General features: G+C 46.5%; 2 protein-coding genes across 9 annotated transcripts in view; one reads left to right on the top strand and one right to left on the bottom strand.

Moving 5' to 3' along the window:
• The window catches only part of TCTN1 (tectonic family member 1), a 35462-nt gene extending 20368 nt beyond the window's left edge, over window positions 1–15094 (top strand). For 2 of the 4 annotated variants that reach the window (XM_055322538.1, XM_055322541.1), the window contains 7 exons: window positions 1479–1613; window positions 2153–2278; window positions 2665–2752; window positions 3302–3440; window positions 4834–4996; window positions 6972–7097; window positions 7527–8573. In XM_055322538.1, the coding sequence (XP_055178513.1) occupies window positions 1479–1613; window positions 2153–2278; window positions 2665–2752; window positions 3302–3440; window positions 4834–4996; window positions 6972–7097; window positions 7527–7670 (921 nt within the window). In that variant the 3' untranslated portion in view covers window positions 7671–8573. Of the gene's footprint in view, window positions 1–1478; window positions 1614–2152; window positions 2279–2664; window positions 2753–3301; window positions 3441–4833; window positions 4997–6971; window positions 7098–7526; window positions 8574–14781 lie in introns of those variants that run through there. The other 2 variants (XM_055322540.1, XM_055322539.1) reach the window with 2 other exon arrangements.
• HVCN1 (hydrogen voltage gated channel 1) overlaps window positions 8722–18901 on the bottom strand; it is a 33828-nt gene continuing 23648 nt past the window's right edge. For 4 of the 5 annotated variants that reach the window (XM_055322544.1, XM_055322545.1, XM_055322546.1 and 1 more), the window contains 5 exons: window positions 17903–18172; window positions 13433–13537; window positions 11437–11668; window positions 9302–9414; window positions 8722–8949 (listed from right to left, as the gene is read on the bottom strand). In XM_055322544.1, coding sequence (XP_055178519.1) covers window positions 8884–8949; window positions 9302–9414; window positions 11437–11668; window positions 13433–13537; window positions 17903–18172 — 786 coding nt within the window. In that variant the 3' untranslated portion in view covers window positions 8722–8883. Of the gene's footprint in view, window positions 8950–9301; window positions 9415–11436; window positions 11669–13432; window positions 13538–17902; window positions 18173–18488; window positions 18538–18901 lie in introns of all 5 variants that reach the window. The other variant, XM_055322543.1, reaches the window with a different exon arrangement.

Below are 18901 nucleotides of genomic sequence, written 5' to 3'. Positions count from 1 at the left end.
GCTTGTTATGTGGAGGGTGTTGTGATTGGGGTGGCCCTTCTGCCACTCTTGTCACCTGACAGCTTCCGAACCATGTCACATTCTTAGAGTTTGACTTATAAGGATAGTTACAGGTCTTCTTGGTCATAGAAGCAGACATGTAAGAACTACTTATTTATCTATAAAATGATAGTTAAACACTTAGTAATTTTGAATTCTAAACAGCATGGTACACGATTGAGGGCAAAGTTCAAAGCAATATAAACAACTAGATACAAGGTAGATTCCTTCCTGAACAGTGGTTTCTAAGTGCTGACATTTAGCACAAACGTCAGATTTGTCACACAGTATGAAGAGGCCCAGCTCCCTAGAGGATTGAATCATTTAAAGGATTGCTTGCTGCTTGTCACTCTGCTGGCAATGGCCATAAATGAAAGATGTCCTTTAATAGCACTGGGTTATTCAGAGCTTCCTGATTCTGCTTGAAAGATTTGTCTTTCTTTGTTTTCTCTTCCAGTAATCCCACCACCTAGTGTGTATGTGTGAGGGTGTGCATAGAAGTTGTGCATGAATTGGGTCAAGCATATATTCAGGTAGGGGGGTAGGGATCAGGGGGTTGTGTCCTGGGACTATGGAGAACATGCATCTGTGTGTATAGGGCGAGTGCATTTATTGGTAGGAGCTGTGCTTTGGAGGTGAGAGTACATTTACACATGTTGGGTAGTGTGATGGAGTTGTGAGTGTGTGTGAATGTTTGAGATGTAATTCACATACCACAAAACTCAGCATTTTTAAGTGTACAGTTCAGTGTTTTTTTCACAAGCTTGTGCAACCATCTCCACCACCTAATTCCAGAACATTTTCATCACCTCAGAAGGAACCCCTGTGCTCATTAGCAGGGACTCCTTGTTCTTCTCCAGTCTTCTTCCTCCGCCCCTGGGCAACCAGTAATCTACTTTCTGTCCCTAAGGATTTGCTTGCTCTAGACATTTCCTATAAATGGGATCATGTAATATATGACCTTTTGTGTCTGCCTTCTATCACTTAGTATGATGTTTTTAAGATTCATCTATGTAGTGGAATGAGTCAGCACTTTATTCCATTTTGTGGATGAATAATATTCTTTTACATGTATACACTGTATTTTATTTTCCCATTTATCAGTTGATGGACATTTATGTTGTTTTCTATTTCTGGCTGTTAGGAATGCTGCTGTGAACATTTGTGTATAAGTTCTTGTGTGAACATAGGTTTTCAGAGATAACCACTTTCAAAGCTTTGGTTATATTCTTCTCTAGTATTTTGTATATAAATGTATGTACGTATAAATATCTGAATTTTTGCAAGTGTGCAGTTAGAGTATGCATATTGTTCTGTAGCATGCTTTCCTCTGCTGAGCTGTGTATTAGCAAGGATTTGTCTCCAGTTTCTCATCACTGTAACCCACTCATCTCTGTTGGACAGTGTCCCTTGTGAGCCAGGTCTCCTTTACTTTCCAGATCCCTATCACCGTTCACTCCATCCTCATTCAGTCTCTGAATAAAACACTAACCCAACTGGAGGACACGGTCATGTTGAATCAGACCCTGGTTGAGGCTGGGGATGTTAAAATCTGCACTAACGTCGTTCTTGAGGTAGGTGCCCAGTTTGGCTTCGAAAGCTGAGTCTGTGTGTGGTGGACTCAAGCTGCACAGGCCTGAGGCAGTAACTGAATGCCCTCCAAAGAGTGTTCTGGCCCATCCTCAGGTATTGGTGTTCTTGATTTCCCACCTTCTTGGCTTTATGCTGTGTTATTAGAGGATGCTGCTTTAATTGAGGTCTCTGAAATAATCACATGTGATTTTTCTCTGCAAACCTAGTGACTTTCAAGAATATATCAGAATTTGTTATTGCTTTTGTTTTTAACACATTTTCTCTGCAGAAATTGATCATATTCCACTCAGACCTGCTGATTTGGAACTCATGTAACTAGGTGCAGAGAGGCTCCAATGATTCTGTCAACTGGGGGTGGTACTGGGGCATTGCCTCCTGAAATCTGATGGGACAGGAGAGAAAAGCTTCCATGAGCAGAGAAATAGGAAAGGATTTGCCTCCTGTATGTACTTTGAGTAGTTGATACAGCTACCAAAATGCAATGGGCACAGGTATATTTGGAGTACCATTTTGTTTTTAGGTGAAGTACAGCCTCACATACACATCTGCAGGTGAGATAACACAGGCTGGCCTCTCTCTCCTTCTGGGGACAGTGAGCCAGGCAGTAGTTCCATTGGAGCAGAAGTTTGAAATTCATTTCATTCAGGTAAGTTTGATCAATTTTGTACACATATTTAATTGCAAGTAAAAAATCATAACTTGTCAGTGAAAAAAAATCTCAGTTTAGAAATATTACCACCTATCCATTTGTACTAAACAAAGGGCTTTACGGAGCATGTGTTTGTAATGAAATCAGGCAGAGTCCTTGTGTCTTTTTCCTTTCCGGGAATAAGATTCTCTTCCACGTGAGCTTGTTCTTTTATAGAATGATGTACTCCTACACTCAGCAGACATATTTATAGTTCTGAGTAGGGGGAGAAATTCTTTTATTGGTTGGAAATCCCAGATTTTACTGTGAAAAGCATTTTATTTTCACCCTACTTCCTTAGTAAAATGAGAATTATTTGGGGGCATCTCTGCATTGTCTTTCAGCAAAATACAAAGCCAGTTCTTCTCAGTGGAAACCCTGGCTATGTTGTGGGGCTCCCATTAGTTGCTGGATTTCAGCCTCAGAAGGGATATCCTTTTTGGTTCTGTGGAGAAGCTTGATCTCCCTGTCCATGAGTTGTGTGGCTCTTCTCTTTATTGGTGAGGGTCCTGTGGGCTGGAGGTTAGTTTTGGTCAGGACTTCCTCCGGGTAGCTCTGGTGGGTGGTGGGTCCAGCTGCACAGCAAGTGGGGTTGTGTGTGGCTGGTGGTTGGGGGTGAAACAGGATGGTCCAGGAAAATGTGTTTTATAATGAAAATCTCAAGACAGAAAAGTTGACAGACTTTTGGATACATTTAATTACATACTCAAGCAGAGACTCTTAAACAAATTTAGTAGTTTTGAAAATTTGGAATTATTTTGGAGGAACGGTTTCTGAGGACTTTTCTTCTGAGGATCTACTACTCAAGGAAAATGGAACTATTTTTTTGTTCTGCCCTGGGAAATAACTGTCAAAATCGCAGAGGCCCAGAGAAGGGATATTTGGGTTTCACTCATTTCTTCTGTCATACACGTGTCACCATCTCCTGAGTATCGGACTGTTTTAGTACTGGGTGATTGTCCCTTAACTTTTTATGAATATCTGGGATTATTCAGACCATGAACAGATACGGACAACTTACTGTTCTTCGTAGCACAGCGGAGCAGGACTGCTTAGCAGTAGAGGGGATCCGGACCCCAGTGTTATTTGGTTATGATATGCAATCTGGCTGTAAACTAAGGTAAGAGAGGAACTTACTTCTTTTGGAACTTGTCTGTGTTGATCAGAGAACAAAGCATTCCTACTCTTCCCCGTTTTAATCAAACCTCTGCATCAGCCAGCGAGCGCCTGTGAAAGCCACAGTGAGTCCCATTATCACTAGTGACAGTACTTGTGTTTTCTAATTTTAATTTTCACCTCCATAAACCATTTGTCATGATTCAAAGGAAAACTGTTGCAGTCATTTTTCTTATCAGATGTGGCAGGATAAAAATCCCAATGCTTGTGTAGGTTTTAAGGTTGCATAGCACTTGAGTTCACAGCAAAAATACATTGCTTGAAAATCCTTCCTATATTTCTGACTTAATATATGTGGTGTAACAAACCCATTAAGAAGAAGCCTGAATGTGATCTCTGTTTTTATCTTTCTAATACCAAACACATATGAAAAATGTCAACCAGCCCTGCATGGCTTATTATAAAGACACCAGCCCTTACCCTCATTTCCCCTACTCCGCAGGAGATCACTTAAAACTCCTGTAGCTGATTTTTTGGAAATTTACTCCCAAATACGTCAATAACCTGTGTGTAATATTATTTGATATTTTGGTTTTATGAATTGTTGAGTTCCCACTATGGAAGACAAAAATTTGGTTCTTTCTCTTTTCTTCCACTACCCTACCACCCAGTCACTATCCTACCACCCAGTCACTTCTCATCCCTACATCCCCCAGGGTAATTATAGCATTGTTTTGGTTAGACCGACACATACCATTTACATTATTGATTCTGATCACTTTAGACCAATATTTCTCAGAGGCTGTTCCATGGATTACATTTCCAAAGAGTTAGTTGGGGTATGTCTGTGATCCAGTTCGTTTGTTTGAGGAACAACCCAATTAAAGTTAAAAATGTAATTCCTGGGCAGCCTGGGTGGCTCAGCCGTTTAGCGCCGCCTTTGGCTCAGGGCGTGATCCTGGAGTCCTGGGATCGAGTCCCACATCGGGCTCCCTGCATGGAGCCTGCTTCTCCTCTGTGTCTCTGCCTCTCTCTCTCTGTGTGTCTCTCATAAATAAATAAATACAATATTTAAAAAACAAAAATTCTTTAAAAACAAAAAATGTAATTCCTTACTGTAAGGACTTCTCAGAGCCTTTAATATGCCAGTGTGCTCCAGGAGGGACATAGGCATGTACTGTTTCCCAAACTTTTGGCCATAGATCTCTTCTACAGAGCCTCTCAATGGAACAGTTTGGGAAACATTGTTTTCTCTTTCCATGGCCAACCAAGATTTTTCAGAGTTAGAGGCAGAGGCATTTTGGCTTTTGTCAAATAATCCTTTTGGAGAGTGAGATAAGCGAGAACTGCTGGAATGAACAGCCCCATTCCATTGACCTCTTTTTCCTTCCCAAAAGACTGCCTCAAGCCATCACGTGTCAGCTCGCAGTGAAGAAAGTGAAGAACCTCCTGAAGGGCCAAGGCTTCCCAGATTATGTTGCCCCTTTTGGAAACTCCCAGGCCCAGGATGTGCTGGACTGGGTCCCTGTCCACTTCATCACCCAGGCATCCCACATGAAGGTAAAGGGGAAGTTGAAGGCCACGTGCAAGTGGCCTCTCCTACTCCCACTGCTCTTCTGCCCAGTGGGGAGGTAGAGGTAGCCAGGGGAGCCACCTGTTGAGGGGGAGAGAGCTGTGGGCAGGAACAGATGGGCCTGGGTCTTGAGACCTGATTGTGCCCTTAGTGAGCCCTCTCGCCTGTGAGGGTTTGAGCCTGTTTCCTCACCTGTGAAATAGGGAGTGAGGCTGGAGTATCAGCTTCCTGAGGTGGTTGAGTTAAACAAAGTAACGTTTGTGGGGCCTAGTTGTTGCTCCAAACATGGGGACTTGTCACCATGCCGACCCCTCCTGTGATCACTGTTGGTGTGACACAAGGCATCGTGTGAGGGCAGAGGAGCGTGAGTGCTGTGACACGTGAGACTCGTCCTGTCCACGGGGCTCCCCAAGCCATCATTCCCTGGTCTGTAAAGGCAGCCCACACTTGAGTGAGAGCTTTCAGTTCCAAAGTTGCCTGAGGAGTTTAATGGAAGTTGACATCCTACAAAGCGGTTCCTGATCACACGTGATTCCTCTGCCCACCTTTTTCTTTTGTCTCAGCCATCAGAGTGTAGGCCGCCAGTCACTGGAGGCGTTACTGGAGGCGTGCTCTCCATCTTCTCCTTTAATTGCCCAGCTTTTGCTTGTCACAGCTTCTCAGACCTCTCATTATCTGCTTAGCATATTTATAGCAGGGGGACAATGAGGGTGAGGACTAGCTCTCTGGCTCTGATCCGGCCCTCCTCCTCAGTCCCCAGCAGGGACCCGTGATTACTCAGTAGTTCCTGCTGTTCTGCTGCTCTTGTCTCTACTCTGCCCCCTCGGAACCAGCCACATCATTTCTGGCTTCTCAGAAACAGGTTAAGACATTGTTACTACCCCCTAAGAAGGGAAAACCGCCTGGGAGGCAGTGCAGACATTAGCATTTTCAGGGTCTGTGCTGCTGCAGGGAGCTCAGAGGGCCCAGAGAGGGTTTGGTACCTACCTTGCAGGAAACTCAGGTGGCAGCAGACACAAGCGCATGTGCTAGGCTCGCTTCTACCACTGCGTGTTGCCTCTTCTAATAACAGATACTTACAAGGCTTTTTCAGCCTGCAAACTTCCTAAAAGGCAGTTCCCAGCTAAGGAGTTCCACCAGTGCCTTTTTGGCAGGCACCAAATTTAGCAGGCTTGCTAGCTTTTCATGCCCCGAAGAGGCATATTAAACAAACAAACTTGTTATTGTCAGAAAATTTCAAACATAACACAAAGTAAAGGATTACAATGGAATCCCTTCTACTCATCATGCAGCTTTAGTGGTTGTCACATTTGCCAACAAACACGATGTAAAGGCAGGGAAAGGGTTAGAAGGCCCACTCGCCTGCTCCTCCATGGGGCAGAGACCTCAGGCTGGCTCCCAGGTCTCCAGCCTGCAGGCAGGCAGCACCCATGGAGAGTTAGCATCTTTGACAATTTACCCTCGGCTGATACCCCTGTGTAACATCTTAATTGCCAACTGATGAAATTAAATGAAAAGAAAACATTTACATTTCCTCTAGGTGCATCTTAACGTGATACACAATTAGGTTTAATTTCTATGACTACCACCATCCTCTCCTCCCCACTCAATGCCAGCTTCTCCCTTCAAGAATCTCTGAGGTGGATGAAGTTGGGCAGTTAAGGCCCAAGGTTCTGCGGTTTGTTGTTGGGATCTCCACAACTTCCAAGTAATCTTGACCTTTCTAGAAACAGGAGAGGATGGAAAAATGCTTTAAGTGTTAAAATATTTTTGGGAATATTGAGTACTTTAAAATATGTGCTTTCAGCTGTTTTTATCTGAACTTCTAGAGTCTCTTCACTCTCTTGTTCAGAACATTTTGTAATATGTGAAACACTTTATAATTAAAGCTCTGAAGTGCAGATTAAGTTTGACATGAAATTGTGTAATGTTCAGATTGATTAATGGCATTCTGTTTTGCAGGATTCTTGCCAGCTCCCAGTGGCTTTGTTTATAGAAGTGAAGTGGACCAAATACGGGTCCTTACTGAACCCACAGGCTAAAATTGTAAACGTAACTGCAAGTCTCATTTCATCCCCCTTTCCTGAGGTAGGTCTAACTGGGGTTTCGAGGTGTGGGTTAAGACAGAAGTCCAGACAAAACTCAAGCGTGATAGTGAAATTTATTTTGTGAAAAAGATTACTGAAATTTAAACAATCTGAATTCTTAAAATAATCTGGCACTTTCTTAGAGAAAAAAAAAATTCCACTGACAACAGTTGAATTCACAGTAGCATTCTTGTTTGGAGCTGATCTTTAAAATTCTTTGAAAATGGAGTTGTGGTTGACATTGGTGGGTTAGGACAGCCTGGGTAAAAATCCTCTCATCCAAGTGAGCGTATGAGGAGCCCTGCATGCGCCTAGGAGATGGGCTGACCGTGGCCCCAGGAGGGAAGGGAGCACAGGGTATGCCACCTTGTGACCCTGTGCACATGAGCACACACTGGAAGCAGGACTCACAACACTCTCTTTATTACAGACCAACTCAGGAAATGAGAGGACGGTTCTTATTTCCACTGCGGTTACTTTTGTGGATGCATCTGCACCTGCGAAGGCAGGCTTCAGAGCTCGGCCAACCATCAATGCCAGGCTGCCGTTTAATTTCTTCTTTCCGTTTGTTTGACGTAAGTTGTTAATCAAGGAGACAGCACCGCACCTCCAGAATCGAGGGGCCTGGGCTCCCTTGGAGCCATCCTGAGATTCTACCACAGATCTGCAGGGTTGCCCTCAGACCACACACTTCCCCTCCATTCACTCTCCTCCTTTTGGAAATTTTATTCTACTTGGTTGACCTTAGAATGTGGTACCACCTGGTCTTGGTGATTTCCAGTACTGTTAGCACATAGGTCATGTGCGGAAACCAAATTGAGCCTTTGGGAGGATGGGGAAGAGGACAGACCCTGAAGTAGCATAGGTGTTGAGGGTTTATCCAGTTTATCCACCTCAACATGAGTTATTTTTAAACTACTTGTTGTAGTTCATGTCCCGTGGAGATAAATACAAAAATAGCAAAATACTGCATATAAACTCATGTGAGTAGAGTATACGGTCTCGTGAAGGGATCTCCCCCCAGTGTCGTCTTCATTACAGGGAGTCTTGGGTCTAATTGCTGTTTCTGTGGCAGGCACTGGAGCTCTCCATCTGATGGGCTGTATGGGATGCCACAGAGCAGTTCCAAGCCTTTGATGCTGGAAAGAATAGAGTAGGAGGGCTCGAGGGAAAAAGTTTCTTTTATACGTTAATTGTACAGTAATTGAGAAAATGTTGTCAGGTGGCAGAACAGGGTAGAGCCAGTTAGAAAGCTGGTTGCTGCAGAGAGGGGGCTGGGTACCTGTGAACAACCTCCTGGGGGAATGTTTAGAACAGTTTGAAAAGATAAGACTTTTCTAGAATGGGCTGCTAGCCAAGGTAGCTTCCTTTTTTCTTTTGTCTTTCAGAATGCTCACATGAAAAGATGCACTGGTTCCTCACACATGTGAAATGGGAAAGTACATTTGATGAGATTAAATTTTATATACAACTAGAAGTTGTCCAGCTTCGTTGTTCATTTTCAAGCAAGAGTTAGGTGTTCAACATGAGAAAATAGAGTTTGTAATACATTGTGATATGGGGTGAGAATGGGATGGGAAGCTCTTGATCACACCAAGAAAGAGTGAGCCTTCCCATAGACTCCCCCCACCCTAACCCCCCAGAATCTGAGCTGGGTCGGGGGTGAGGCAAAGGCATCAAACCAGATCTCTCCCCCAGACGGTCCCCAGGAGGGGCAGCTGTCTTTCTCATCAGAGGTGCAAGCCTGTGAGGCAGAGTTTTGTCTTTGGGACGAAGCAGGTACATGTCTAGTTGACTTCACCAAGAAGTCCATGCTGTCTCAATAGCTTGTTCAGTCTTTCAATTTCTTGTTCCTGTTATTAACAAAAGCAGACAGATAACTCAGTTTTACCTTCTGAACCTTGCCAGGGACGTGGCAATCATTCATTGGGCCCCAAGGATGCAAAGCTGAATGGAGGCTACATTCCTGGTGGAGTCTGCCAGTGGAGCCTGCTACGGTCAGCTGGGGCCCAGTGGGTGACTGCAGTGACAGGAGGTCCAGAGGAGGGACACCTGGCATAGCTCTGGGGAAGGAGGTGATGCCTAATCTGAATCTGAAAGGACAAGGAAGACTGAGCGAAGGGTGATGTCTGAGCAAAGGCCTGGCCTAGTGAAGCTCTGTGCTGAAGGCAAACAGATGGCATTTTCCCAAAAATGTCTTCTTACCTTCTCAGAGCAGCTGAATTCAAGGTGTTGGATCTTGGCGGCCAACTGTATATTCATCTGTTTTAACCTCAGCAGTTGTCGTTCTGAACGTGTCTTAACCGAGATAATTATTCCTGTAAAATAACTGAGGGTCTCAGTGATAGAGGTTTCTAATTTAACCATTTGAAAAAAAAACAAAACAAAACAACAACCCTGTATCCCTCATAAGTGTATATAGTTGGGAAGAATGGTGACAGACAAAACAGTCCATTTGCTTAAAGGCATCAGAACTAGGAGAGTCAGAATTTTTTTTTTTTTTTTCTGAGCTACTCACTACCCAGTTGTAAAATATTTCCTTTCAGCTCACTTGGGCTAAGAATTCCTTAATAGTCATTGACCAGATGAGTGTTAAGCTCCTTCACATGTAAGCAGCAATACTGTACACAAAAGTTCAAGGCTGGAAATGCTCAAGCTTAGCCTTGGGATTGTCACTTTCCCAGTTTTCTGCCTTCCACAGCTACAGCCAGGTCAGCTGTCAGGTAATCAACTATGTCTTGGCCAACAGAGGGGTTATCAGCCTTATCTGATAGCTCCTTTATAAATGCCCACACCACAGGGGGGACATGGCCTCAAGAGACTGTGCAGCAACAGGGGATGCTCTGTACCTTCCAAGTAAGAGAGACCGTGTCTGGACTTGGTGGCCATGACGCCCGGGAGCCATGGCCCCTGGTCCCTGGCATTCTTGGTTGTCTGAGTCTAGTTAAAGCTTGTGTTGCTTTTTTAGACTTCTCAGACTGTCCTGCCACTATATTTGATAGCAGTGCGGCAATGGCGTTAGGCAGTCCTATGGCCTGCTACCATTAAGACAAAGAAAATTAACAAATCTCAGGCTTCTGGTTTTATCTGCAAAAGCAAATGTCACCATGGTGTGATAGAGTAATGGGTAGTAACTGTGTTCATGAGTCATTCATAGTTAGTAATGGTTCATCTACCTCAATGGCACATAACCTTTGCACAGAATATTTTTCTGTTCAATGAATAATCAATTAGTATAAGCTTATTCAATAAGTGAAAAGCTTCCTTTGTTTCCTTTGACAGCCCAGATGAATATGCTTAATGGGCTTTCATAAGTAGATCTGAACTGGCTCCTAAAACCAGGGGGAGCCCACAGTGTCCACAGGCAGAGCCCCTCACACAGCCCTGAGTTGGAGATATGACACTTTACCTGCCAGACCCCTGTGTTCACGTTAGAGGGCTCCACGCCTGCCTCACTCACTCTCCTCACCTATGACCTACAGCCTGGCCTGCTGAGCCCTTGTCTGGGGATGCCCAGACCTGGCTGGACACCCTAGGCACCTGCTAGCACTTCAAAAATAGATACCCTATGAGGGTCTACCCCAGACTTCCAGAAGCACTGGACGTGATTCTGATGTGGTGGGTTCACAGATGGATTTGAGTACCTCTGACTAGTTCACTGAGAGCCGAGCAGCTAACAGCAGAAACATGGCTTCTCAGAAACGAAGCCTCTCTGCACCACTAGGATGTGTATAAGGAGTAGGATCTCTACCTGAAGTCTGGTAGAGCATTAGCTCCCCAAGTGTGTTCTCTAGAGCCAAAGTCTACAACATGTTAACAGGGGTTATTTCCCCCTGAAGTGTCCACTTGGTTAATCTGGGGAACCCAGAGTTCTCAGAGTCTCCCTCATGCCAATAAATGCTGTGACTTCCTCCAAGGGGCAGAATCCAGGGTGCTGCATTTCTCAGCATCCTTGCACACACACACACACACACACACACACACACACACACACACACACCCAGGGGATGAGGCTTGGGAGAATGTTCTTAGGAAACACCACATTAAAAACAAAGGTACTCTGGGAACCAAGCTGGAGGGACTTAACCAGAGATTAGTCTGGCCTCTTCTATAAATATCTTCTAGTAATCAGGAAAATGAGGCCTGACAGAGAAAAGTGGTCCCTCTGAGCATGTCTTAGTTTGTAACCATAGGGGCAGTGGTGGGACACCAAATCAGATCACTTCATTTTTCTCTGGAAAACACTAACCAGGAGGAGATGGAGCCAGGACCTGGAGGTCTACTCCCAGGCTCCACCCACCCAGCACTCCCTCTGTGGCTACCCCGAGCAGGGGCCGTACCGTTGATGATCCGGGCCACCCGCCACAGCCTGAGCAGAATCAGCAGCCCAAGAGCCTCAAACTCATGCTTCTGGAACAGGAGGACAAGGTCGAGGATGAAGGAAACCACCACCACAAAGGTGTCCAGGATTTCAAACTTGTGGTGAAAGAACTCCAAGCGGAAGACAAATAATTTTAAAAAAACCTCCATCATAAAAAGCGTCAAGATGGCAAAGCTTGAGTAGTGGAACACCTGGAGATGACAGAGGAGGCACAGTGAGAACAGATCCAGGGCTGGCCACAGGCTGGGGCACGGCACCCAGAGGACCTGGCCTTGAGCGCACCTGCCCGGGCACCAGAGAGTGATTGCATTCGTCTGACCCATCCCAAACTCCACCAGAGCTCTTCTCCAACTGGGGCTACAGCTGGGGCACCACAGACAAGGGCTCTGCTCTGCCCTCTGCTCCCAATGGCAGGATTGAAAACCTCCACCATGCCCTTTGGCCCAGTAATTCCAATGCTAGGAATTTAGCCTAAAGCCATGCTCGCTCACATGTGCACAAAGGCATGTTGTAGCAATATTTGCTGCAGCATCATTTGCAGACAAAAGACTTTCTACATCATTTGTAGAATAGAAATATCTGTTAGAGGGCACTTGTCAAATGCATTACAGTGCCTCCAAATGGAGCTCTATGTAATTGTTAAAGACCAAGGCTGACTCTTAAGTACTGACTAGAAATGATCACCAAGGTAGATGGTAATTAAAGAGGGTTGCCAGATCTTGATTTATAAGTACTAGTTTTCATTCAAGTAACCACTTCCATTCTAGGACAGGGAAAGTACAAAGTGAGCTGGGACATTATATTGGGCCAGAAAGCAAGGAAATGCTCAAAGACTATGTAGTCATGTTAAAAGGATATAGCAGTCAGCTTAAAGAGACTCACAGTGACCAAATTTAGTGGGGCAATTCGGACACTGAACAGAATATGATTGTAATACACTGAATAAAAAAAATAATCCATGAGTCCTTAGTGATACACACAAACATGGGGAAAAAAGGAAAGCTCCTCTTTATATATATAAAAAATGAAACACCAAAAAACCCCACCTACTAGATGTAAAATGAGTGCTAGAAATCTCAGTTTGCATCCCCCAGTGTATTCATTGACTTGGGCAGTGACCATCAGGTGGATGCTAATTGGGGATGAGGATCTTTACATGGCAGTCAAGTGTCACTGTGCAGATTATTTATAACTGCAACAGTAAAGTGCCCCTGGACAGTGGAACAGCTCAGCATTTACTACCTTAAGTGATCCCACTGAGTATCAGTGATAGTGACGTGCCACGCTATAAGGAAAACAGCCCATCAGCCAAGCACTGAAAAGTGCTAACTGGACCTAACCTCTGGTGTACAGAGGTTACAGAACAAGGACAAGGTAAGAATATGAACAAGTTGAAGGACCTCTGGGGAAACAGACAAGTCCAGAATGTGGGACATCCCACAAAATGACTGGCTAGATTCTGGGCAGGAGGCAAGGTGGGAGGATTCTTCTAGATTAAAAGAGACTGAGGAGCTAGCAGCTGCCTTGGGAAAGCTGGACAAATGTCTGGGATGGGCTCAGGCAGCAGCTGTGAATTGGGAAAAAACCAGTGGGCAGATCTCCAGCAGAGGGACCACGTCAGAATGTTGACAGGCTGAGAAATAGCTCATCTGCTGCTAAACATGGGATCGTATCAAGCCCTTGGTTAGATCCTCCCTCTAGAAGCAGTGACACACCCCAGCTTAGCGGTCTAGCACCACTCGAGATTCAAGCCATCAAGTAAAATGAGAAGGTTTCCTTCTATAGTAGATGCTTGTCTACAATTTTGAAAAGAAAGACATTTTCTCTGCTCTTTCGTTAAAAGCACCCAATTAGTCCATTAAGGACTTGCTACTCCCAGGTGGGTGCAATCTGCCCCCCTCTGCCCACCTCAGGAAACAGACATGAACTGTAGTAAGGGGCCGCTGGCACTCTACCTTGGTGGCATAGTTATTCTTGTCACCCTGGATGATCTTCAGGTCCAGAATGAGCTCGGCCAGCACCAGGAGGGCATCCAGAATGACCAGGCAGATGATGATAACCTGCAGACCAAGGCAAGGAGCGAGAAACCGTGAGACCTTTCATCTTGAAGGGCCAGAAACATTTAAGGGAAACCATTAGGTGAAGATGCCAAGGATGAGAGCCTGCTGCCCACTGGCGAGTGCCTTCTGGGCCTGTCAGCCACCACTCGCCCCCCAGCCAGTTCCTGTCCTCCTAGAGCTTCTCTGCATGGGTGACAGTCACCACTGGTCTTTTGTATTCATTGACCGTTTCTCAGCATCTCCCAAGCAAAACTGCTAATTCCTAGATGGCAAAAAAAAAAAAAAAAAAAAAAATTTAAGTTTTAATTTTCCTATTTCTGGAGATTTTCTTGCCAGGGTATACCCAGAACAGATGCTCAATAGATAATTAAAAAGATCTGCCTCAGAGATCTGAGTCACAGAAGGCCCGCTGGGGACTGCTTTCCTTTGGGTAGTGAGATTACGATGATGTCCACTGGATGCATAAAATAGCTTCTGCCTGGAGCCAGCAATACCTGCCCCTGCTCACTGTGCTTATTAGGGGTAACAGGCCGATGGAGTCCTAGTTCCTGGGGACCGAGGAGAGGTGTGGGAAAGACAATCTCAGCAGCTCTGTGACCTGCTGGTGGAGGAGGACGGTGGGGACCAGGGTGCATCGCCTGTGTGCTCTCATTGACAGTGACAGAGGCGGTGGACACACTGGCAGGGGCTCTAATGGCAGGGCAAGGGGCTACGGGGTTTGGTGGCAGAAATGGCAGCAATGGGAAGAACCCCAAAGGCCACCGTGTCATCCTTTTCTTCCCTTGGGAATTCTGGGCCTTCACTGTGTCCCTCAGGGCCCCACGTCCTACACCTGATGCTCTTAGGTAGATGCCGCGCATCCGTCTGCCATTTCCTTGGCAGTGCCCGTGCCCTCAGGTTGAAAGGGAACAGGCCTCAGTAAAGACGGACTTGTAAACCTTTTGACCATTTCAGCCCATAGCTAATCATTTCAGTAATTAAAGTGTTTGAGGACATGGTTTACTGTGAAAATTACATGGCAAATTGCTTTGTAATGAAGTTTTTCATACGTATCCAAATTCAGTAGCTCAGTAAAGATTCAAGCCTCTGGCAGCTTGATTTTCTTCTCTTCTCTCTTCTTCTCTCCCTTCCTCCCTTCCTTCATCCTTGGTTTTATTTTAGAGCTAAAGGGATGTGAGAGCTCATCTGGTCTAAGAACAAGGCGCACAGACACTAAAAACATTTTATGGCTTCTTCCTCTTCAGCCATAAAAAGGAAGACGCCCTGATACGAGCTACAACCTGAACGACTGGAGAAGACACGATGCTGAGGAAAGAAGCCGGACACAGAGACCACACATTGTCTGATTCCATTTATATGAAGAGTCCAGGACAGGTGAATCTGTACACCTAGAAAGCAGATAAGTGGTTATCAGGGGCCAGGGGCTTATTGTTTAATGGGTACTGGCTCTCCTTTTGGGGGGATGGAAGCATTCTGGAACGAGATGGTGGTGGTGGTTGCACAGCACTGTGAATGTGCTAAATAAATGCCACTGAATTATGCACTTTAAAATGATTGACTTTACGTCATCTTCTCAATTAAGAAAAGCCTCAATTAAAACAGACCTAAGGTCACAATGTGTGGGTCCCAGTCCTGGCCTCTGTCAACTAATCCCCAGAACCTGAATTTGCCACTTCCGAAGGTAGCACTATTTCTGAGGGGAGTCACATCACAAAGAGAAATGCTGAGAATTCAGGTGAGCTGGTTAGTTCCAAATCCAGATGAGGCAAAGAGGGCCAGGCCTCTGCAGCTCTACGGAGTACAGGCTCTGGGGCTGCAGCCCTGGGCCGCCTCTCACACTAGCCTAGACCTTGGGCATCTCTCAAGACTGATCAGCCTCCGGTGTTAACTCTATGCTTTAACATCCTCTTGGAGAAAATGGGGTCGACCAAATTTTCCACCGTAGAATGACAGTGGTAGCATGATATGAGGTAATGTGCGAGGGGTGCTTAGTACAGGGCCCAGCCATAGTGAGCAGGTAATGAAGTGAAGATCCTTGACCTTTCTGAGTGTCCTCCACTGGCTCAGCTACGCTGTCCACCCATGGATTCCACAGCAGCCCAACACACCCCACATTCTCTCCCTTGCTTGTACCATTCTGTGTGAGAAGTGATGGCAATTAACTATATATCAGGTCTCCTAGGCTGCTTCAAACCATGGAAACAGGTAGAGAATGCATCCAAGAAAGGGATACCAGAATCTTCTTGCACGTTGATTCTACTGGCTGAGATCAAACCCCTGAACTGAAATCCCCAGCTCCATAGTGGTCTCCCTAAGCCCCTCTACAAATCTAGTTGTGTGACTCCCTCCCACCCATACATTTAGATTTTCCATGGCCACCCACTGCCCACAGATGACCTCCTAGCACCTCCTCTCTTGCCAAGTTATCCTTCTAATTGCTATACACATCAGCCATGTAGACCCTTCTCAATTCCAGGAATGCGGCAGATCCTCTGCAAAGGCAGCCCCTCTGTCTGGCAAGCTCCTCCCCTTCCCATTCAGAGCCTGGCCCAACCTTCAGGTGTTAGAGGAAATGTCATCTCCTCCATGACACATCCTCTGACACTCAATCCTAGGTCAGGTGTCTCCCTACCCCTAGGATCTCTTAGAGCCCCCTTCTGTTTCCCTACAGAGGGTTTCTCTTCACTTATAACCAGCATCATCTGGGCGACAGCACCTGGAGCGCCCGCCTCTCCACAGGCCATGGGTCCTCTGAGAGTGACGGGGTATATCTGCCATGCTTGCCACTCTATCCCCCCGCAACAGTGGGTGCTCGAGAAGCAACTGTCAAGTGAATGACTAAGCAGCCCTACTTATGTTTCAATGGTCAGTCGTCTTCTCCAGTAGGAGTGTCCTTAGAGGTCCTGGCTCAGGGGGCAGGTCCGTGACCCAATCAGGAGATGAAGGCCCTCCCCGAGCAGGGAGGTCCAGGGTTCCCCTTGCAGCTGGAAGGAAACTGGCTCTGTCTTTCTGCTTCTGAAATTGAGGGTTTGGGATTTCAACCCCAACAACTTAATACCACATTTCCTTTCCTGTCACAGACACATAGGAATGCACTGAGCCTGCTGGGCTGTTTGGCCTGTTTCATTTCTCTAAGCTACGTGAAAGCAAGGAAAAGACCAAAATAAATTTTTTTTTTTCTATTTTACCCTGGAACAAAGACAGTGATGGGAGGGGCAAGGGCTGTTTCTGCTTCCAGAAGGGAGTCAGCTCTAGGGGGGCGCTGGTTTATTTCAGTTCAGGAGGACAGCTGCAACAGGGTCCCCAGAATGACTCCACTTTGGGACCTGGGCTGACAAGGGGCTGCGTGATTCTCTAGTGTCCCTGGGTCTCCTGCATTCACCGAGGCCTCTCAGAACAGGTTTCCAGATACCCGCCTGCCCAGTTGAGGGCTGGGGGCTAAGACAGCGCCCATCAGACTCAACCCGCACTTGTGCTTCAAAGTCAAATGCCAATAGACACTGAACCCCTCACTGTTCTCTGAAGTCTGCGTGTCGTTCTCAGGTTCTCCTGTACGTGCACCAGGAGGTCAGTGGTGGGCGACACCGGGCTCCACGAGATAAGAGACTGAAGCCCCTGTGGTAATAAGTCTGTAAGGCACAGGACCCTCTTGGCCTTGTTCCACTCAGGGCAGGCCCTCTGTGTTGGCTGAGTGAGGGCAGGAACGTTTTTTTTGCCTCCAATATCTTCGCTTTCGTTTATTTTTATGAGCAGGTACGCTAAAATCTGCATAACATAAAATTTACCATAACAAAATCTAAACCATTTTCAAGTTGGCACATAGCTCAGGGGCAGGAGCACATTCCCCAGGTGGTGCAATCGCCACCACCATGTAGCTCTGTAATGTCTTCATGACCTCACATGGCAACCTGTGGGCATGAAGTGGTTCCTTGCCATCCTGCCTTCCCTTCGACCTGTAACCACCTGTGCTGTCTCTCTCTGTGGATTTGTCTCTTGTGGACATTTCACATAAATGGAATCCTACAGTATGTGGTCTTTTGTGCCTGGCCTCTTCCACTGAGTGTCATGTTCTCCAGGTTCATCCACTCATGGTAGGAGTCAGTGCTTCATTCCTCTTCACGGCCAGGTACGGACAGACCACATCTTGTTTACTCACTTGTCAGGTGGGAGACCTCTCACCTACTTTGGTCCATGACTGGTTTTCTCCCTGACGACACGGGATCTGCCTGGCGCCATGTGGGCACCTGAGCCATGGTTCGTACCCGGGAGACACACGTGGAAGGATCAGAGGCCCCCACACTCGCCTCGTGACTCCTGGCTGATGGCTCTGCCCCACCCCAGCCTCTTGGGCCTCTGCCCACCTACCTGAAACCTGTGGGAGCTGAAGAGCTTCCTTAATGTGGCCCTGAAGTCGAGGGGGGGCCTGGGCGTGGGGGCCGCAGTGGGGTCGGCTCTGCCCTCCTCGCCCGAGGCAGCTGTTGGTGGTGGCTGCTCCTCCTCTTCATCATCCTCCTCATTCTCCCATTTCTTATAGTTGACATTCCAGGCATGGTAATCATCCCCAACAACAGTGAAGTGCTTCAGGAACTTGCTCATCCTTTCGGCCGGAGCCACTCTGGCCCTGCGGGAGCCGGCCTAGAGGAAGTGGGGAGAGAGCGAGCGCTCAGGCCAGGCCACCCTCTGAGCGCGTCCAGACCATGCGGACCTCACGTTGCTCTGGCGGGGAGTGGGCCTGGGCCGGGCCATAGGGGTGCAGTGTCCTGGCACTCAGAGCACCATGCAAGCAGAGACCGTGAGGTCACGGTGGTTTCTTGTGCTTTTATTTTTGGAATGCAGGGTCTCAGTGCTGGTGAGGCAACAGGAAACCCCAGAAGCCATCAGGCCTGTCACTATGGTCTGGATGGCAATAACCAATGAACTTGGTACCGCAGCCCAGTCACAAAATACCCACCACGTGTAAATACCGGAAGAGCAGCCCCATGGTTCAGAGACATCACAACCTGAAAAACCGGAGGTGAGAGTTGGCAGGGCAGGGGTGTGGAAAGCCAAAAGTAAAAGTACCCAGAGTTTCACAGAAAAGTGAGCCCCCCTCCCCCGCCCCACTTCATGCCACAGATCAGTTCTTGAAATGTGAGTAGCAAATAGATTTTCCTAAGTTCCGCCAGTGCTATTTTAAGTCTACTGTGGACAGTTGTTTAAAGACAAATGACTTCAAAGCAAAAAAGCAAATAATCCTCCCTTTGCCCAACTTACCCTACCAGATATCAAACTTCTATAAAGTTCAATAATGAAGACTTTGGGGTATGAGTCCAAGAATGGGCAATATGATCAGCAGAACAGGAAAAGAGAGCCCGACCAGACCCA

The sequence above is a fragment of the Nyctereutes procyonoides genome, unplaced genomic scaffold (genome assembly GCF_905146905.1).
Source record: "Nyctereutes procyonoides isolate TBG_1078 unplaced genomic scaffold, NYPRO_anot_genome, whole genome shotgun sequence".
Lineage (NCBI taxonomy): Eukaryota > Metazoa > Chordata > Mammalia > Carnivora > Canidae > Nyctereutes > Nyctereutes procyonoides.
Note: the sequence above shows the minus strand (reverse complement) of the source record. Positions and strands in the feature narration are given on the sequence as shown.